Source organism: Monodon monoceros, unplaced genomic scaffold (genome assembly GCF_005190385.1).
Source record: "Monodon monoceros isolate NGI ecotype Baffin Bay Population unplaced genomic scaffold, NGI_Narwhal_1 Super_Scaffold_1, whole genome shotgun sequence".
NCBI classification, from domain to species: domain Eukaryota; kingdom Metazoa; phylum Chordata; class Mammalia; order Artiodactyla; family Monodontidae; genus Monodon; species Monodon monoceros.
This window is the reverse complement of record NW_021703765.1, coordinates 65,566,065-65,589,384: the sequence shown is the minus strand read 5'-3', so window position 1 is coordinate 65,589,384 and position 23,320 is coordinate 65,566,065. Positions and strand designations below refer to the sequence as shown.

The 23,320-nt window shown below is 37.4% G+C and overlaps 1 protein-coding gene across 2 annotated transcripts in view; it reads right to left on the bottom strand.

The window, feature by feature from the left end:
* Positions 1-23,320, bottom strand: part of TTC28 (tetratricopeptide repeat domain 28) — a 579,401-nt gene that overhangs the window by 544,571 nt on the left and 11,510 nt on the right. For both annotated transcript variants that reach the window (XM_029219000.1, XM_029219007.1), the window contains exon 2: positions 4,293-4,571. In XM_029219000.1, the coding sequence (XP_029074833.1) occupies positions 4,293-4,571 (279 nt within the window). The remainder of the gene's footprint in view (positions 1-4,292; positions 4,572-23,320) is intronic.

Here is a 23,320-nt window from a genome sequence, read left to right as displayed (position 1 = left end):
AAAAAAACCAAATATTAGGAAATTAAGTAATGAACTTTAATAACTCATGGATGAAAGAAGTAATCATAAGGAAAATTAGAAAATATTCTTAACTGAATGATAATGAAAACATAACATGTCAAAATTTGTGGGATACAGCAAAAGCAGTGATTGAAGAGAACATTTTAGCTTTAAATGATCACATTAAAAAAGAAGAAAGATTTAAAATCAATGGCCTAACCTCCCATCTCAGGAAATGAAAAGGAGAGCAAACTAAATGTAAAATAATTAGAAAAAAATAATAAAGAGCAGAAATTGATTAAAGAGGAAATGTACAACACTGAAAATCAATAAACCCAACAACTGATTGTCTAGAAATAAAATTGATAAACATCTGGGCAGACTAATGAGATAAAAGAGAGAAGATACAAATTAACAATAGCAAGAATGAAAGAAAGAACATCATTATAGTTCCTACCGAAATGAAAAGGATAATAAAGGAATGTTATTAACAACTTAATGCCAATAAATTTGCAACCTAGATTAAATGTAAAAATTAACTGAAACAAAATACCAAAACTAATCTAACAATTAGAAAACTTGAATGGCCTCATATCAATCAAAGAAATTGAATTCATAATTAAAATCTTCCCACAAAGAAAAGTCCAAGTAAAGATGACTTGACTGGTCAATTCTATCAAATACTTAAGGACAAAACAGTGCCAATCCTACATAAATTTTTTTCAGAAAACACAAGAAGAGGGAACACTTCACAACTCATTGTATGAAGCCAGTATTACTTTGATACCAAAACCAGCAAAGACATCATGAGAAAAGAAAACATAGATCAATATCCCTCATAAACACAGATGCAAAAATTCTTAACAAAATTATAGCAAATCAAATTTGACAAATTATAAAAGTGATAATACATAATGACTAAGTGGTATCTATCCCATGAATGCAAGGTTGACTTAACATCCCAAAACAAAATCAATTTAATTTACCACATTAACACACTAAATGAGAAAAAATATGTATTATAATTTCAATAGATGAAGAAATATTTTGACAAAATTCAACACTCAATTGTAATAGGAATTGAAGGGAATATCCTCCATCTGATTAAGGGCATCATCATCAACAATAAAAAGCTCACTACTTTTGCACTAAGATAAGGAATGAGTAAAGGAAGTTTGCTCTCACCATTTCTACGCATAATTGTAATGGATATCCTAACCAGTACAATGAACCAAGAAAAAGAAATAAAAGGCTTATGCAAAAAAAAAAGGAAGTAGTAGAAATGCAGATGACATGATCATGTACAGAAAAGATGATCATGTACAGAAAAGATCCTAAGGGATCTGTAAAAAGTCCTACTAGAACTTAAAAGAAAACTCAACAGGGTCACATGACACAAAGTAAAAGAATACATTTTTTCTACAGACTAGCAATTAAAAATTAGAAAATGAAAAATTTTAAATCCATTTATAATAGCATCAAAAAACAAAATACTTAGGAATAAATTTAATAAAAGATGTGTAAGACCTGAAAGCTACAAAAATTTGTAAAGGGAAATAAAAGAAAAACTAAATAAATGGAGAGATATACCATATTTATGGACTAGAATGTTGAGATAGCAATTCTCTCCAAATTAAAAATTCAATGCAATCCCACTAGTTTCCTAGTAGGTTTTTTGAAGAAATTGATAAGTTGATTTTACATTTATATAAAAATGCAAAGACAGAAGAGCAAAAACAACCTAGAAAAAGAAGAATAAAGCTAGAACACTCACAGTATCTGATGCTGAAACTTAAAACTACAGTAATCAAAATAGTATGGTTTTGATAAAGATAGATAATAAATCAAAGGAACAAAATAGAGAGTCCAGTAAATACCCTAATACTTTTATGATGAAATGGTTTGTGACAAAGGTACCAAAGATAATTCAATGGGGAAAGGATAGTCTTTTCAACAAATGTTGCTGGAACATGGTTATCTATATGGAAAATAAATAAACCTTGACCTTTACTTCATACAATACCCCAAAATTAACTCAAAATGAATCACAGACTTAAAGGCAAAAACTATAAAAATCCTAGAAGATAAGAAAAACTTTATGACTTTGAGTGAGACAAATATTTCTTAAACAGGACACAGAAAGAATGAACATATACAGACAACAGCTAAGAGGCAGTTGGAGATAAGGTATCATAATGGGACTGGGCTTATTATTTTCTGCGGGTCGGGGGGCTCTCATAGTGCTTTTGCTCATACTTCTTTTGCAGCCCATATAACGTCAAAATCATTCTTTCATTCAGATAAAATAAATGTGAATAAAAAACTCTCCAACCAACCTCTGAAGCCCTTGCATCTTAATATAAAAAATTAACTTTTACAGAGAGAGAAAGAAATTGGAAGGTATGTTTTACCACATCAAACTAGACAACAATGACATTTCAGAGAAAGATTTCAGAAAGGATCATAATGAAAAAGTCAGTTAGAAAAGTCAAAATTAAAAGAAAAAGGAATTGATAAAAATTTACCAGGCATATCTTCATGACAGAGTATAAATGAACTTTCTTTTACATAATGAGTATATTCCCAGAAAAGTAAGTATAAAAGCAAGTTTTTATAAAATGCAACTTTTATGCAGTAGTAATTTCTTTATAAATTAATTTTATTATGAATCATTATACAGAAAGACCCTTCATGATTTCAATAACAAACCCTAATTTGTATTTTGTATAATTCTAAATGTTCCTAAGTTAGATTGCTTAAAGCCAAATATGGAGTTGAAATATTAATGCAAATTATAAATATACGATAAATTTACTTATCATAAGGGGAAAAAATCAGACACTAAAACTTGAAATTATCCAAAAAAGTTGATTTTTCATCTATAGTCATAAAAGTGCAACTTTTCAGCCATTTTCTGTGTAAAAATCACAAGAGGTTGACAAGAGAAAGTAGAAATGACATAGAAAAAGGAAAAAGATAAAAGTTTATAGCTATTCACAAATATTAAGAAGGACACAAGTTAAGTGGACCACAATAAAAAAGGAATGAAGATACTTGATCTGAAATTTAAGTTCTCTGTATTTATCAGGCTCATTACATCAATCACAGTCTTAAAAAAAAAAAAAGAAAGAAAAAGAGAAGACACAGGCCAAGCCTTGCTAGAATCATTTACTAATTTGAACATTTAATAAAAATGCACAATCATAGCTATTATACACCAAACACCAAGTATGTACAAGTAACATATTATCTCTACTCTTAAATAACCTTACAAGATAGGTATTATCATCCCATTTATCATAACCCCAGAGAGGTTAAGAGATTTATCCAAAACCATATTGTCATTAATAGAAGAGAAGGAATTTGAACCTAGGTCTGTCCTTTGAAAACAGCAATCTAACTCCCGAATGTTGGCATACAACAATTTTTTAAAACAGATTTTGTTTCATTTACAATGATTATACTTATAAAAGAAATCCTTTAGGGAATTACAGAATACTAAACAACTCATAAGGTAGCAGCAATACTAGAAATTCCACTGAATGAGGCCAAAAATACCTACCAGAATTAAGGTAGAAAGCTATGACTATGACATAGTATTAAGACAGTAAGAATCTTTTTTAAACTTCTAGGAAATTTCTATTAACTTTTGTTAACCCAACAGAAAGCCAAAAATAGGATGAAATGGTTTGGTGGTTCAATAAAAAAAAAATCTCAACACTTCAAGTCACATCTTAAGAAAGCATTTCTAAAATAAACTGGGGGTTAGGAGGTGAAGAGGCACAATGAAAATAAAGTATATACAAAACAAAGATAACAACTCAAGACAAACTATTAAAGGGAATATAGATAATTACAATGATTTATTAGGAAAAAAAAAGTTTCTCTGATTAAATAACATTCTGAAAATAAGCAGTCATTGACAGGGAATAAAATTATTTTAAATTGAAGGAAAGAAACACAATCATAATACTCCATCTAAAACATCTGTGCAAAAAAGAGATGTCCAAAACCTATAGAAATAACTAAACACATCCTATCAAGAAACTGAGTGAAAAAAAAATTTATATCTCAAACATACAGGAAAAGAATTAAATTTAGACATGGAAAGTGTACTTCCAAAGCATAAGAAAAGGAAGCTATTCACTAGTGTACCAGCTCAATGAAGCCATTCCATATCTTGCTGAAGTACAGACTATTAAAAAATTTATAACTGCACTCAGTCAATAAAGTGTTACATTAAAATAAGAAACCAGCACAAAAGATTCTGTGAAAGTAAATGAAATTTCTACCTTTGGCCATTTGGGATTGAGAAGTCGGGCTTTGATTGCATCGTCCAGTGCCTTGTCATACTGCTGGATTTTCATATAGGCTGCAGATCTATTGCTGTATAAGATGCAGTTCTGAGGGTCAACAGCTAGGGCTTCATTGTACAGAACAATAGCTGTGTGGAAATCTCCATCATGACAGGCCTGATTACTCTGACGAACTTTCTCAACAAATTCAGCTTTGCTCAGCACTGGTCCATCAGGACTTCTCCGGCCAATAGTCTTAGCACCAAAGAGAGGAATCTACAAACAAAGAAACTTTGTGAGACAAAGTTTAGATAATCCAGAGAGGTTCCTTGTCTGAATTTCAAGAGAACGTGGACATTCTTCCCAGTCTGCTTTATATTATAGTTAACTTTTGTACCGTGAAAGACAATAAACTTTCCAAGAAGCAGCCAACATAGTACCTTAAATACAAATGTATCACTATATATGTATGTGTGTTCATATATATACATATAATTATAAACATACATATTTATACATGTATATATTTTTGATTAAGAGAATGAATGAATGCAAAAACGTACTCAGGCTTTTCCTTGGCAATTTAAAGTTATACCAAGAAAAAAAACAAAAGGGACTTCCCTGGTGGCACAGTGGTTAAGAATCTGCTTGCCACAGTGGTTAAGAATCCCCCTACCAAGGCAGGGGACACAGGTTCAATCCCTGGTCCGGGAAGATCCCACATGCCACGAAGCAACTAAGCCCGTGTGCCACAAGTACTGAGCCTGTGCTCTAGAGCCCATGAGCCACAACTACTGAGCCCGCATGCCACAACCACTAAAGCCCACGCGCCTAGAGCCCATGCTCTGCAACAAGAGAAGCCACCGCAATGAGAAGCCCTCGCACCACAATGAAGAGTAGCCCCCACTCGCCGCAACTGGAGAAGGCCCGTGCGCAGCAACAAAGACCCAACGCAGAAAAAAGTAAAATAAATTAGTTAATTTTTTAAAAATCTACAAACAATAAATGCTGGAGAGGGTGTGGAGAAAAGGGAACCCTCTTGCACTGTTGGTGGGAATGTAAATTGATACAGCCACTATGGAGAACAGTATGGAGGTTCCTTAAAAAACTAAAAATAGAATTACCATATGACCCAGCAATCCCGCTACTGGGCATATACCCAGAGAAAACCATAATTCAAAAAGACACATACACCCCAATGTTCACGGAAACACTATTTACAATAGCCAGGTCATGGAAGCAACCTAAATGCCCATCGACAGACGAATGGATAAAAAAGATGTGGTACATATATACCATGGAATATTACACAGGTATAAAAAGGAACGAAATTGGGTCATTTGTAGAGACGTGGATGGACCTAGAGACTGTCATACAGAGTGAAGTAAGTCAGAAAGAGAAAAACAAATATCGTATATTAACGCATATTTGTGGAATCTAGAAAAATGGTACAGATGAACCTGTTTGCAAGGCAGAAATAGAGACAAAGACATAGAGAACAAACGTATGGACACCCAGGCGGGAAATGGGGGGTGGGATGAACTGGGAGATTGGAATTGACATGTATACACTAATAGGTATAAAATGGATAACTAATGAGAACCTGCTATATACACAGGGAACTCTGCTTAGTGCTCTGTGGTGACCTAAATGGGAAGGAAATCCAAAAAAGAGGGGATATATGTATACATATGGCTGATTCACTTCGCTGTACAGCAGAAACTAACACAACACTGTAAAACAACTACACGCCAATTAAAAAATATATATATATAAACTATGCTAAGTTATCTTTGGATATAAGACTGTGAGTTATTTTCTTAAAATTTTCTCTTACCCAAATGTTGGGCAATAAGCATATATAAGTTTTAAATTTTAAAAAAATAAAACTTTTTAAAAATAAATTTTCATGTACCAATGAATCTTTTTAGACTGGCAAATTTGGTAACTATAATTTTGCTACTACCATGGAATTTCAAAGACAAACATCAGTTTTTGGAGATCACCAAAAAGAAAAAAAAATCAGATGTAAATTGTATCTTGGCAATTTAAGACCTGTCTTTGACGTTGATTTTTCCAAATCACTAAGTTTTCTATGACTTTATAGCAGTGACTTTAAAATGAAAGGGAGTGAATGAGTGAAATGTTATTCATTTTTAAAACAGGAAAATTATAAACTGCATTAGCGTACCGAGGATAGAAGCTTAAGACAGCAGTATCAAGAGAGACAACTTGCAATTTCAAGCAGGCTTGCCCTAAGTGAAATTACAACAAAAAGTGTGATTTCCTTCCCGGTGTCTTCCTTTAAGACTCAGTCCAGTCCCTCTATTCAAAAGTGCATAATATTTTTTTTCTTTTTTTTTTGGCTGCATTGGGTCTTTGTTGCTGCGCTCGGTCTTTTTCTAGGTGCAGTGAGCGGGGGGGGGGCTACTCTTTGTTGTGGTGCGCAGGCTTCTCATTGCGGTGGCTTCTCTTGTTGTGGAGCACGGGCTCTAGGCACGCGGGCTTCAGTAGTTGTGGCTCGCGGGCTCTAGAGCACAGGCTCAGTAGTTGTGCTGCACAGGCTTAGTTGCTCTGCGGCATGTGGGATCTTCCCGGACCAGGGCTTGAACCCGTGTCTCCTGCATTGGCAGGCGGATTCTTAACCACTGCAAAAAGTGGATAGATCTAATATGTGACACATCAACATGCACAAAAGTAATATATCCCTCACAGAGGTATTTGCATTAAAAAGAGCAGACTTCACAGAGAGCAGGAAGAAGGCAGAGGTAATCTCTCACAAAGGCAACCAAATTTTTTCCTCTGCTTATAGGGGTATCATATCCTAGATTTCCAGGACAATTTAAAATACCCTAGAAGTTTCAAATATCAGTGCCCAAGTTATATCCTTCAACTACCTCATATCAGAAGTGACCAATAATGTACTCTAGTTAGGGTTTTGTTTTTTATTTTTAATTATAATCATGAAACATATTGCTTGAAAGTGAATGGACTATGGAACATTTACCAAACAACCAGGATTTTCCTAAACAACCTTGATGTTTATTTATTTCATCTGCATCATCAAATTAATATGTAAGACAGTGACAATGTATAAGACTGATTTCATTTTGGAAAATACAGTCATCATGACTCTACTTAAAGGCAATACTAGCCATAAGTCATAGAAACAAATTCTACATTTGAAAATTCAGGGGTACAACATAAAAATAGCAATAGCACCCTTTAAAACTAAAATCGTTAGGTTCACACGCAGCCTAAAAGTGAAAAAGACATGATCCTACTATTACAGCATTCCCTGCTTCCCAGGGTAATTTGGTTCAATGCCAAAATAGATAAGAATCAAATTAAGAAAGAGTCTGCATTCTATTACCTCCATATACAGTAACACAAAGTAACATTTTCCAAAACACATTCCAAGGAAACCTAGGTCCTCAGGAGACTAGGATAAACAAAGTTAAATTAAGTTTCTTCTTTAGTGGAAGACCTCGAAGAGCTTCTATTTTGCACACCGTGAATCTGAGAGAAGAGATACCATACTTATAAGATCAAAGTATCTTTTTGGTGGAGAACCTAGCTGGACCAGAAAATGCTTGAAACACTGATGTAAACTATTAAATATAAGGCCTCTGAGAGCAAAGAAAAACGCCATGGAAAAGTCAATGCTAGTGCAGAAAGATTATAAATACCAGAGAAGAACTCCAACACCATCATCACCACCAAGTACCCACAAATTTAAGAGAAAATGCACTCTAGTTAAGTGTCCATAGAAGTATCTAATTTGTCAAAATATGCCTGTATCTACTCAGCGGGTTACAATGTGGTCCTTAGGAGGCTAATTAATAGCCATTTTTGTGTATGGTTTTTTAAAAGGGATATAATTTGCCTAGTCCTTCTCTATCATCTCGGCAATTGATAAACTTGGCAATACAGAGAGATTAAATAAAAGACTTGCATGTATTTCTCACATTATATATATATAGTACGTGGAACAAGCAGCCATATTAAATTCATAGACTACTAAGGTGAATATACAGTACTACTTAAGGAGACAAAGAAAAATAAAATTCTGAAATACTCATTTAATTCCTCTGATAGTCTTCCTTTCCGCATATATTTCATATAGGTATAGTTTATGGATGTCAACATATATTAACATTGTTGATATTTTCTTCTGACCTTCTGACAAACTCATCTTAAAAGAGTAGAAGGAGTGTCAATAACATATGGACCAGGGCTTCCATGGTGGCACAGTGGTTAAGAATCCACCTGCCGGGCTTCCCTGGTGGCGCAGTGGTTGAGAATCCACCTGCCGTTGCGGGGGGCGCGGGTTCGTGCTCCGGTCTGGAAGGATCCCACATGACGCGGAGCAGCTGGGCCCGTGAGCCGTGGCTGCTGGGCCTGTGCGTCCGGAGCCTGTGCTCTGCAACGGGAGAGGCCCCAGCGGTGAGAGGCCTGCGTACCGCAAAAAAAAAAAAAAAAAAAAAAAGAATCCACCTGCCAATGCAGGGGACACAGGTTCAAGCCCTGGTCCAGGAAGATCCCACATGCCACGGAGCAACTAAGCCCATGCGCCACAACTACTGAGCTTGCGCTCTAGAGTTGGTGAGCCACAACTACTAAAGCCCGCACACCAGAACTATTGAAGCCCACGTGCCTAGAGCCCGTGCTCTGCAACAAGAGAAGCCATCGCAATGAGAAGCCCAAGCACCGCAACAAAGAGTAGCCTCCGCTCGCCACAACTAGAGAAAGCCCGCACACAGCAGCGAAGACCCAATGAAGCCAAAAATAAATAAATAAATTTAAAAGAATAAATTATTTTTAAAAAAGAAAAATACTTATCATCCTTTATATTAAAAAACTATAGGGGCTTCCCTGGCAGCGCAGTGGTTGAGAGTCCGCCTGCCGATGCAGGGGACGCGGGTTTGGGCCCCGGTCTGGAAAGATCCCACATGCCACGGAACGGTTGGGCCCGTGAGCCATGGCCACTGAGCCTGCGCGTCCGGAGCCTGTGCTCTGCAACGGGAGAGGCCACGACAGTGAGAGGCCCTCGTACCACACACACAAAAAAAAAACTATAGGGGAATCAAAGAATTAACTGTTTAAGATAAGATAAAATTATAAAAGTACTAAAAGGAAACACAGAATTTTTTACCATGTAAACTGAGGAAGGCATTTCTAAGTACAACACAAAACCTAAAAGCATAATAGAAAACACTGATAAATCTGACAACATAAAAGTTTTAAATATCTGCATAGAAAAAACAATTTTTAATTAAGCAAAAAGATAAGTCACAAATCAGTAATAAAAAAAACTATTTGTAACACATGATAAAAAGCTAATTTGCTTACTATATAAAAATCTCCTACAAATAAATCAGAAAAAAAATCTACTGGAGGACTTCCCTGGTGGCACAGTGGTTAAGAATCCACCTGCCAATGCACAGTACACTGGTTGGACCCCTGGTCTGGGAAGATCCCACATGCCATGGAGCAACTAAGCTCATGTGCCACAACTACTGAGCCTAAGCTCTAGAGCCTGCGAGCCACAACTACTGAGCCTGCATGCCACAACTACTGAAGCCCACACACCTAGAGCCTGTGCTCCACAACAAGAGAAGCCCCGCAATGAGAAGCCCGTGCACCATGACGAAGAGTAGCCCCCACTCACCACAACTAGAGAAACCCCGCACATAGCAACAAAGACCCAACACAGCCCTAAATAAATAAATAAATAAAATTTTTAAAAATAAAATCTAGTGGAATAAATGAACAAAAAAAATGCACAGACAGATCATGAGAAAGGAAATCTATATGGCTTTTAATCATATTTTTCAATGTGTGGTTTCTTTTATTTTAAAAGAAAATCAAACTTCAAAATATCATTTTTCACCTCTCATACTAATGGAAAAAAATTATCAGTACACTTTAATAAGGGAACAAAGAAAAAGTTTCACCCATACATTGTTGGTGGAAGTGTAAGCTGAGGTAATTATAGAACAATTTAGGAATATTTATAAAAATGTAAAAGATACATACCCTTGGAATTCTAGAAATTTTTCCTACTTCTGGTAAATTAGCCTTCAGATACATTAACCCATGTAAACAAAGCTACATACACCAGGATATTCATAACAGCATCATTTGTATTAGCATGAGGTTAGAAATAACCACAGTGTTGGACAATAGGAAAATAGATAAATTAGTTTTAATAGATCCATATAATTGATACTATAAAGCCAGCCAAAAGAATGAGGTAGATTTTATATACTGATATGTAAAGTTAGAAAAAATCAAGATGCAGAAGAGAGAGGTAGGTAGGATATGTTATCTTCTATGAAATAAGTGGGAGGAATAATGCATATACATGTACATACACTTGCATACTTAAATACATTATGGATTAATTATGCCAGAAACAATATAAAAACCGGTAGAGTAACTGTCTCAAAAGAGAGTTGTTTGAGGACTGGAAAGTAGAGGTAGTAGGGAGACCAACTTTTCAATTTTGTACTGTCTGATATTTTACTATATGCATATATTACCTACTTTTTTAAAACATGAAAAAAATCATTCTGAAAACAGAGCATAGCTTACTTTTATATATCAAGGTATCCATATATGGTTGCAAAATATGTTCACTTTCTAAGGGTATCTGCCTAAGAAGATGAAAGGGAATTAAAAACCAGCCTTTGCACCCTGGCCCAGAGCTACATAAGCCTAGAATGGAGGTAGCACTTTCTTACAAAGTCACTCTCTACTCACCAAGCTATTCTTATGGCTAGGGAGTAAGATCTTTCTTGAATTCACACAAAGGCCAAATATGGATAAGCTGCTATATATTAATTATGTATTTTTTTAAATAGATGATAAGACAATTCACTGGAGAATTGACCATATAATAAAAGAACTCAGTGTACATTCCAAAATATATGTAGAATATATAATATATATTACATGATATATAATATATGTATTATATATAAAATATATAATACATGAAGTTAAGAACTTTGTGGATGGGTTCGCAAGATTTGACCCACAAATGACAGAAGAAGCTGAAAGAGAAGTCCATAGAAAATACCCAAAATGAAATATACTCAAATAGAAAAAGGAAACGGGGAAAAATGATAGGTGCATAAGAGACAAGAGGAACACGCCAAAGAGGTCTAACACACATATAATTGGGATCGCAGAAGGAAAGAAAAGGGATTCGATGCAATATTTGAATACCTCATGACCAAGAATTTTCTAAAACTGATGAAAGACATCAACTCAGAATACTGAACCCACTGAACTTCATCCAACCTCAAGCTATCACAAAGAAAACTAGACCAACACACATCACAGTCAAACCACTAAAAACCAAAAACAAAGAAAATGTTAAAGCAAACAAAGGAGAAAAAAAGACACATTATCTTCAAAGGGGCTACAAGCTGCGAACTCAACAGGAATGATGGAAGCTGAACTAGCAGCTAGCCTACAATTCTACACCCAGAGAAAATATTATTCAAAAATGAAGTTGGGGGCTTCCCTGGTGGCGCAGTGGTTGGGAGTCCACCTGCCGATGCAGGGGACGCGGGTTCGTGCCCTGGTCCAGGAGGATCCCACATGCCACCGAGCAGCTGGGCCTGTGAGCCATGGCTGCTGAGCCTGAGCGTCCGGAGCCTGTGCTCCACAACGGGAGAGGCCACAGCAGTGAGAGGCCCACGTACAGCAAAAAACAAAAAAAACAAACAAACGAAAAAATGAAGTGGAAATAGGATTGATCCTACATTACTGGTGGAAATTAAAATGGTTCAGCCATTGTGGAAAACAGTTGGCAGGTCTTCAAAAAGTTAAACATAGAGTTACCATATGACCCAGAAATTCCACTCCTGGGTATCTACCCAAACGAATTGAAAATGTATATCCCTGCAACAACATGTACACAAATGTTCATAGCAGCATTATTCATAATGGCCAAAATGTATAACAACACAAATATCCATCAAATGATGAGTAAATAAACAAAATGTGGCATAGCCACACAATGGAACCAAAAAAAGGAACAAAACACTAATACACATGAGAATATGGATGAACCTTTAAAACACTATGTTAAGTGAAAGAAGCCAGAAACGAATGGCCACATTTGTATGACTCCATTTATATTAAATGTCCACAGTAGGCAAATCCATAGAGGCAGAAAGCAAATTAGTGGTTGTCAAGGGCCAGAGATGGGGGAAATGTAACACCTAACAAGTACTGGAATTCTTTTTGGGGTGAAGGAAATTTTCGGGATTAGACAGTGGTGATGGTTGTGAACATACTAAAATCCACTAAATTGTACAATTTTAAATGGTGAATTTTATGGTGTGTTAACTTTTAAAATGTAAAATAAATACTTGTTCAAACAAACAAACACTGAGGGAATTCATCAACATCAGGCCCACACTAAAAGAAATACTAAAAGAAATACTGCAGGAAAACAATCTTAGAGAGAAATATGGAAACGTAGAAAAGAAGGAATAATACTGGTAAAGGCAAATATATGGGTAAATAGAAATGAACATCAGCTATACAAAATAGTAACTGTAATGTGAAGTTTAAGATATATATAAGACACAGCCTGAACCAAGATGGCAGAGTAGAAGGACATGCTCTCACTCCTTCTTGTGAGAACACCAGAATCACAAGTAGCTGCTGGACAATCATCGACAGGAAGACACTGGAACTCACCAAAAAAGATACCCCACATCCAAGGACAAAGGAGAAGCCACAATGAGATGGTAGGAGGGGCACAATCACAGCAAAATCTAATCCCATAACTGCTGGGTGGGTGACTCACAGACTGGAGAACACTTACACCACAGAAGTCCACGCACTGGAGTGAAGGTTCTGAGCTCCATGTCAGGCTTCCCAACCTGTGGGTCTGGCAACGGGAGGAGTAATTCCTAGAGAATCAGACTTTGAAGCCTACTGGGATTTGACTGCAGGAGTTCGACAGGACTGGGGAAACAGAGACTCCACTCTTGGAGGGCACAAACAAAGTAGTGTGCGCATTGGGACCCAGGGGAAGGCGCAGTGACCCCAAAGGAGACTAAATCAGACCTACCTGCTAGCGTTGGAGGATCTCCTGCAGAGGTGGGGGGTGGCTGTGGCTCACCATGGGGACAAGGACACTGGCAGCAGAAGTTCTGGGAAGTACTCCTTGGCATGAGCCCTCCCAGAGTCTGCCATTAGCCCCACCAAAGAGCCCAGGTAGGCTCCAGTGCTGGGTTGCCTCAGGCCAAACAACCAACAGGGAGAGAACCCAGCCCCACCCATCAGCAGTCAAGTGGATTAAAGTTTTACTGAGCTCTGCCCACCAGAGCAACAGTCAGCTCAACCCACCACCAGTCCCTCCCATCAGGAAACCTGCACAAGCCTCTTAGACAGCTTCATCCACCAGAGGGCAGACAACAGAAGCAAGAAGAACTACAATCCTGCAGCCTGTGGAACAAAAACCACGTTCACAGAAAGACAAGATGAAAAGGCAGAGGGCTATGTACCAGATGAAGGAACAAGATAAAACCCCAGAAAAACAACTAAATGAAGTGGAGATAGGCAACCTTCCAGTAAAAGAATTCAGAATAATGATAATGAAGATGATCCAGGACCTCGGAAAAAGAATGGAGGCAAAGATTGAGAAGATGCAAGAAATGTTTAACAAAGACCTAAAAGAATTAAAGAACAAACAAACAGAGATGAACACTACAATAACTGAAATGAAAACTACACTAGAAGGAATCAATAGCAGAATAACTGAAGCAGAAGAATGGATAAGTGACCTGGAAGACAGAAGGGTGGAATTCATTGCCAGGGAACAGAATAATGAAAAAAGAATGAAAAGAAATGAAGACAGCCTAAGAGACCTCTGGGACAACATTAAATGCAACAACATTCGCATTTTAGGGGTCCCAGAAGGAGAAGAGAGAGAGAAAGGACCAGAGAAAATATTTCAAGAGATTATAGTTGAAAACTTCCCTAACATGGGAAAGGAAATAGCCCCCCAAGTCGAGGAAGCGCAGCGGGTCCCATACAGAATAAACCCAAGGAGAAACACAACAAGACACACAGTAATCAAATAGGCAAAAATTAAAGACAAAGAAAAATTGTTGAAAGCAGCAAAACCTTTTTCTGATCTCTTAACTGTCCATTTTAAGACAGCTAATTGAGAAAATACAAAGAAATAGCAAAGGCTACTCTTATTGCCTTTATTTATATTATTTCTTAAATTTTTTGGCTGCATTGGGTCTTCATTGCTGTGCATGGGCTTTCTCTAGTTGCGGTGATAGGAGACTACTCTCCTTTGCGGTGTGCGGGCTCCCCATTGCAGTGGCTTCTCTTGTTGCGGAGCACAGGCTCTAGACGTACAGGCTTCAGTAGTTGTGGCACATGGGCTCAGTAGCTGTGGCTCACGGTCTCCAGAGAGCAGGCTCAGTAGTTGCGGCGTAAGGGCTTAGTTGCTCTGCGGCATGTGGCATCTTCCCGGACCAGGGCTCGAAGCCGTGTTCCCTGCATTGGCAGGCAGATTAGATACTGTTTTGATTCACAAAATATACATGTATTTAAAGGCAATAAGGGGCTTCCCTGGTGGCGCAGTGGTTAAGAATCCGCCTGCCAATGCAGGGAACACGGGTTCGAGCCCTGGTCTGGGAAGATGCCACATGCCGCAGAGCAACTAAGCCCTTACGCCACAACTACTGAGCCCGCGTGCCACAACTACTGAAGCCTGCATGCCTAGAGCCTATGCTCCGCAACAAGAGAAGCCACCACAATGAGAAGCCCACCACACCACAAAGAAGAGTAGCTCCCGCTCACCACAACCAGAGAAAGTCCACATGCAGCAACGAAGACCCAATGCAGCAAAAAATTAAAATTTTTTAAATTAAAAAGTAAAAAAAAAAACAGTATCTATACATATTTGGAAAAAAACAGAGGCATGGGTAAACAAGTTATTTTATTTACTCAGTCTACAGATGGTCTACATATGAATTGAACCATGACCTCCCTTAGAATCCACAAAACAGTAGGAAGCAGTGATCAAGGTTTCCTTGCTACAGAGAATACAAGGTTATGCTGGTTAACCAATTCTGCTATCTGTTATCAGAAATAATGTCTTGATAGCAACTACTCTATTGTTTTTGCCAGACATCTTTCAAAATGTGGTGGGCTTATACAAGCATACTTTGGTAACATTGCCGGTTCAGTTCCAGACCCCTGCAATAAATCAAATATCACAACAAAGCGAGTCACATGAATTTTCTGGTTTCCTAGTGCGTTTAGTGCATTTTTCATGAATTTTCTGGTTTCCTAGTGCGTTTAGAAGTCATGTTTACACTAAACTGTAGTCTATAAAGTGTGTAATAGGATTATGTCCAAAAATATATCTATATATACCTTAATTTAAAAATACTTTATTGCTAAAAATGGTAACCATTGTCTGAGCCTTCAGTGAGTGGTAATCTTTTTGCTGGTGGAGGGTCTTGCCTCAGTGTTGACGGCTACTGACTGATCAGGGTGGTGGTTGCTGAAGGCTGGGGTGGCCATGACAGTTTCTGAAAATAAGACCACAGTGAAGGTTGCCTCATCAATTGACTCTTCCTTTCACGAACCATTTCTCTGTAGCACACAGTGCTGTTTGATAGCGTTTTACTCACAGTAGAACTGTCAAAATTGGAGTCAATCCTCTCAATCCCTGCTGTTGCTCTATCAACTAAGTTCATGTAATATTCTAAATCCTTTGTCACTTTCAACAACCTTCACAGCTTCTTCACCAGGAGTAGATTCTCAAGAAACCACTTTCTTCACTCATTTATAAGAAACACTCCTCATCTGTTAAAGTTTTATCATGAGATTGCTACAATCCAGTCACACCTTCAGGGTCCACTTCTAATTCTAGTTCTCTTGCTGTTTCTACCACATTTGCAGTTACTTCCTCCACTGAAGTCTTGAACCCCTCAAAGTCACCCATGTGGGTTGGAAGCAACTTCTTCTAAACTTCTTTTAATTTTGGTATTTTGACCTCTTCCCACGAATCATGAATGTTCTTAATGGCATCCAGAATGGTGAATCCTTTCCAGAATGTTTTTCAATTTACTTTGCCCAGATCCATCATTAGAATCACCATCTATGGTGACTACAGCCTTACAAAATGTATTTCTTAAATAATAAGACCTAAAAGTCGAAATTAGTCCTTGATCCATGGGCTGCAAAATGATGTTTTGTTAGCAGGCATGAAAACAACACTAATCTCATTGTATATCTCCATCAGGGTGCTTGGGTGAACAGGTGCATTGTCAATGAGCAGTAATATTTTGAAAGGAATCTTTTTTTCTGAGCAGTAGGTCTCAACAGTGGGCTTAAAATATTCAGTAAACCGTGTTGTCAACAGATGTGCTGTCATCCAGGCAGAGTAGATTTAGCATCATTCCTAAGGGCCCTAGGATTTCTTGAATAGTAAATAGCATTGGCTTCAACTTAAATAGCTGCATTAGTCCCTAATAAGAGTCAGCCTGTCCTTTGAAGCTTTAAAGTCAGGCACTGACTTCTCTCTAGCTATGAAAGTCCTAGATGGCATCTTCTTCCAATAGAAGGCTGTTTCATCTACATCAAAAATCTACTGTTTAGTGTAGCCGCATTCATTAATTATCTTAGCTAGATCTGGATAACTTGCTGAAGCTTCTACATCAGCACCTGCTGCTTCACCTTGCACTTTTATGTTATGGAGACAGCTTCTTTCCTTAAATCTCATGAGCCAACCTCTACTTGCTCAGACTTTTCTTCTGCAGCTTCCTCACCTCTCTCAGCCTTCACAGAAGCAAAGAGAGTTAGGGCCTTGCTCTGGATTAGGCTTTGGCTTAAGGGAATGCTGTGGCTAGCCTGATCTTCTATCCAGACCATTAAAACTTTCTTCATAACAGCAATAAGGCTGTTCCGCTTCCTTATCGTTTGTGTATTCACTTGAGCAGCACTTTTAATTTCCTTCAAGAACTTTTCCTTTGCATTCACAACTTGGGTAACTGGCACAAGAGGCCTAGTTTTTAGCCTATCTCAGCTTTTGACATGCCTTCCTCACTAAGCTTAATCATTTCTAGCTTTCGATTTAAAGTGAAAGATTTGCAACTCTTCCTTTGATTTGACCACTTAGAGGCAACTGAAGGGTTTATTCATTGGCCTAATTTCAATACTATTGTGTCTCAGGAAATAGGGAGGCCCAAGGAGACAGAGATAGACAGGAGAACGGCCAGTGAGTGGAGCAGTCAGGACACACACAACATTTATCAATTAAGTTCAACATCTTATGTGGGCGCAATTCGTGGTGCCCCCAAACAATCACAATACTAACATCAAAGATCACAGATCACCATAACAAATATAAAATTAATGAAAAATTTTGAAATATTGTGAGAGTTACCAAAATGTGACACAGAGATACGAAGTGAGCAAATGCTGTTGGGAAAAAATGTCGCCGGCAGACTTGCTCAGTGCAGAATCGCCACAAACCTTCAATTTGTAAAACATGCAATATCTGCAAAGTGCAATAAAGTGAAGCACAGTAAAATGAGGTATGCCCATACTTTAGCCAATGACAAAACTGCCAATGTTTATATTAAGAGTAGATGTGCTTAAATAACTCATGATTTTGAAATGTAGTGGAAGTAACATGGCTTTCTTACTTCCAGTGGAAATAAAATTTAAAATGGCCCCTATGTTCAGGAATTACTGGATGCAATACTTTTGCTACCACTTTATAGCTACCACTTTAGCTATTATTAAGATTCCAGGGCATTCTAAACTTGACTCTCTGAAATTTAAGGGAAATCACTTTGCTGATATTTCCGCAAGGAAAGCTGCCCTTAAAGGAACCAACAATAGCCAAACCTCTGTCATGGTCGAAAGGGATATTTCTCCAAATGATAACTTAGAAAAACTAGCTAGAGAAGCCCAACAATTGGCCTCAGAAAAAGAAAAACAAGATTGGAAACTCAACAACTGTTGACTTGATAAAAACAGAAAGCTCTGGTTTGGACCAAATAACAACCAAGTCCTACCACAGGCTCTAAAATTCCCAGTCCTCACCATTGTACATGCAATAAACCATTGGTCTACTGACAAAATGATAGCCTTTGTGAATCAATATTGGTAAGAAATCATTAATAAGGCCACCAAAAGTGCCTACCTCACTTGTCCCATTTATCTGAAGTACAACCCAGGGAAGCCTGTTCGTACTGCTCTCAGACATTTTAAACTGCCTAATGGACCATTTGAGGTCTGGCAAATGGATTTCATACAACTTCCTCTGTCTCATGGATATAAATATGTTTTAGTTATGGTTTGTATGTTATCACACTGGACTGAAGGCTTCCCTGGCAGACAGGCTACTACCTCCTTTATGGCTAAAAAGTCATTTTGGAAAAAATTATCCCTACCTAGGGAACGCCTCTCAAATTTCATAGTGATCCAGGAACCCATTTAATGGCCAGGTACTTCGACAAGTTTGTGCAGTTTGGCCAGTTGTATAATACTTTCACTGTGCTTACCACCCTCAATCCTCTGCTTTAGTCAAATGCACTAAGGGTTTTGTTAAGACTCAACTGGAAAAATCTATAGAGGCTCTCCAAATACCTTGGGCAAAAGCATTGCCATTGGTTCTTTTAAATCTTAGACCCACCCCTTTTGGAATCCACCCCTTTTGGAATTCATAAACTCTTACCCTTTGAGATAGTCACAGGATGCCTAATGCACTTGGCTCCTGATTCTTTTGATGCACAACTGATAAAAGGAGAGATACTCCAATATTGCAAAGGTATAATCGCTTGTATTAAAAATAACCATGCTGGGCTTCCCTGGTGGCGCAGTGGTTGAGAATCCACCTGCCAATGCAGGGGACATGGGTTTGATCCCTGGTCCAGGAAGATCCCACATACCACGGAGCAACTAAGCCTGTGCGCCACAACTACAGAGCCTGCGCTCTAGAGCCCGTAGGCCACAATTACTGAGTCTGCGTGCCACAACTACTGAAGCCCACGTGTCTAGAGCCTGTGCTCTGCACCAAGAGAAGCCACCACAATGGGAAGCCCGCGCACCACAACGAAGAGTAGCCCCCGCTCACAGCAACTTTCTGCCCATGTGCAGCAACGAAGATCCAATGCAGCCAAAAATAAATAAATAAATAAATAAATAAATAATAAATTTATTTTTTAAAAAGTAGCATGTCATTAAATAAATAAATAAGTAAATAAATAAAAATAACCGTGCTTTGGTAGAGCAATCTTTTCATAGTGCACTCTCGGGAGACAAAATACTTAAGCATCACACCTTGAAACCTGAAGATTTCATCTACTGGAAAAGGCACCTCCAGAAGAGCTCTCTTCAACCTCACTGCAGAGCCCCCTATCAGGTACTGCTAACCAACCCTTATACCACCAAATTTCAAGGAACAGACTCTTGGATTCATGCGACACACCTAAAGAAAGCACCAAACCCTGAATGGACCTGCACCATCATCTGGTCTTCTGAAAGTAAAGATTTCCTGGAATTGAAGCAGATGACATCTGATGAGACAGCTTTCCCAAGATATCTGGACCAAGCCTGTTGAAAGTTTGCCACAAACCTTTGATGATAACATAGCACTTCAGATGATCTCCAGTGTCTGTGATCTTGACAACATATGGATTTTAGATAAAAAGTACCTGAGAGTTTTCCCTCCTAGCCCTCCTTGTTACTCAAATACGACATAATTAACTTCCCAATATGTGCACTTTCCCTCCAACATGAGATACTACACCCAGGAAAGAAACCTCAGTTAAATGGAGTTGGGAGACCAGAAAGGGGAGCTCCCATACCCTGTAATGATAGCAGAGCCCAACAGGAAGAAGAAAGCTTCCTCTTCTTTCCTGGCAAGGACACAACCACTGAAAAGCCATGGACTCCTTTACTACTGTCCTCCCAACTTCCTCTCTATAGAAGTGTTCTCCTTTCCTTGCCGTGCGTGCTCACCATGGATGCCCACCCCAAACTGCAATTCTCTGCTGATCCCAAATAAACCCATCTTTGCTGGAGAAATATCTGGCAGTCTATTTTAGGTCAACAATAGTAATAACAACAACAAAACACACACACACACATCCAGCATTTATTTAGCACTTACTATGTGCCTGGAAGTGTTTTAAATAATATATACGTATTAATTCATTTAATCCTGACAACAACCCTGTAAAATAAGCAATGGTAGCATTCTCACTTTATGGATAGGACAATAAGGTACAGATCTCATGCTTTTGACACTACATATGCTACAATGCCATGATACACAATTCTCTAAATTTAAGGCAGCCTTTGAAATGCAACACTTAAGCACAACTTGCTTACATGCTTTTTAAAGTTCGTATCTGGACTTGCAGCTATAAGGGAAATAATTTTCTCACATATGGAGTGATTTTTTAAGACTCTTGGTTGAGAAAATCTGACCTGACAACACACACAAGACAAAATGGGTAGAAAATCAGGCAATGAAATCATCTTCCACACTGCAAAATAAAACTACTACCTTCACTATTGTCCCATTCAGAAATCAAAAGTAAGGTAATTCATGGTAGGTATACACAATTTATTTTATAAATTATGGTTTCTATTTACTGAAGCTCAAAAATATCTTGGGCTGAGAATATAAAATTTAAGAGTTTGTTATCCTTAATTGTAAATACATGTCTTACATACAAACTTTGTATAAGTGGAAATTTAATAAAAGTAACTTTTATTTTCTGCAGTATTGTTAAACATAATATGTGTTTTTAGTGTCATGATTTTTAAAAGCCAATGTTAAAATACTGCTGTATCTAAACTCATTATGAACAAAAAGTGATAAAATACACAAGAAACAAAACTTTTTTTAAATATTTGAGCCAAATTGACACAAATTCACTTTCACAACTCCCTCTATAAAATCAATCAAAATGCTATGACAATGGTGGGAAACCAACCACATTTTGAAAAAAAATTAACTAGCAAACACATCGACTAATTCTATCTCTTCCAACTTCAACTAGAAATATGTACTCTAAAGTAGAAGAGTAATCGTATTTCTCAATATCTGCCAATCTGTTTACAACCCATCTCACAAAGGATAAAAATTTTAAATCCTTCTCTAAATAGCTTTGAGTTCACAAATAGACATGACTTAAAACAAAGCAGTATAGGGAATTCCCCGGTGGTCCAGTGGTTAGGACGCAGCACTTTCACTGCCGGGATCTGGGTTCAATCCCTGGGTGGGAAACTGAGATCCCACAAGCTGTGCAGTGCAGCAAAAACAAACAAAAAAAGAGTGGTGTAAAACTGTCTCTAGACATTCAATTATTTCAACTCTTTCCTTCAAGAATAAGGAAAAGCTCAAAAATTGATATTTATTAAGTAAATACTTACATTTTACTCTCACAGGAAGTTCAAATGAAGAATATATTTCTGGAATCCTTTTTTTTTTTTAAACAATCAAAAACTTCTTTCAGGAAACTAAAATTATACATTAATTTCACAAACCTGACCTTGGGCTAAAATTCTGAATCAATTAATGACTTATAGTATTAATTTTGCTTTGTTCTTAGTTAACAACTTTTAATTTGCATTATAAAGACTGATTCCCTTCATCAATAAATAAGGAAGATACAAGCTATGATTTTATTTTATAATTCCTTTTATTTCAGAGATGCATATGAAATTAGAATCATTCCTTTACTATCTTAAAAACTATTATTTTTATATAGACTCATTTCATTTAATACTTTTCTTCATTATCTGGTTTAATTCCCATTATTCATTCAAGAATCATTTATGTCAGGTACTCCATTAAGCATTAGTTTAATAACAGCTTTATAACTTTAAATACTTAAAAATAAACTGCTTACATTGTAGTTAATTTTATCTTTTGATTGATAAAAAGTTGCAAGATAATAAAATGAAAGAATAAACTTAGTATCAAGTACTCATTCTTTGGCTCTATCATCATTATAGGGACTCAAATTCCAGAATACTGTGCCAACATAACCTTAAACCCCACAATGAAAACTAGATTTTAACAAAATATCCAGGGGAATTCCTATACTGCTGTTCTGCAACAAGTCTAACATTCAGTAGCAAAAGTTCTAATTGATGACTATTTCCTTAATGATCATTCAAATCAAAGATAGTCTAGGGCAATGGTTAAGAACGTAGACTCCAGAGCCAAACTACTAAATTAGAATCCAGGGCAACTCAGCTTCCTAACTGTGGAGCTTGAGTAAGTTACTACTTAGTAACCTTGCTGTATCTCAGTTTCCTCATGTGTAAAACAGTGATAACAATAATAACTACCTTATAAGATAGTTGTGAGGATTAAATGAGTTAATTTATGTAAAGGACTTAGAACAGTGCTTAACACATAGTAAGCACAACATGTTAGTGATAATAATCTGAAACCAACAGACCTTATACTTATGGAAGGAACACAGAGTACTCTATAATTTACATGGTTCTTCCAAATATACCTAACAAAAAATTTATTTTTTTATGAAATATATTTGGAATTTATGACCAATTTCCTGAACAATTTTTATAAATGGTTTTCATAAATCTTTGTGGAGATTAAGAAGCAATGAATTTCGGACTTCCCTGGTGGCACAGTGGTTAAGAATCCGCCTGCCAATGTAGGCAACACGGGTTCAAGCCCTGGTCTGGGAAGATCCCACAGCCGGCAGAGCAGCTAAGCCCGTGCACCACAACTACTGAGCCTGCGTGCTGCAACAACAGAGGCCCGCACACCTGGAGCCCGTGCTCTGCAACAAGAGAAGCCACCACAATGAGAGGCCCATGCACCGCAACAGAGTGGCCCCCGCTCTCCGCAACTAGAGAGAGCCCGCGCGCAGCAACAAAGACCCAAAGCAGCCAAAAATAAAATAAAGAAAGAAGGAATGAATTTAAGAAGAGCATTGTTTGACAGTGGAGCAACTTTTAAAAATCCTGTTTCT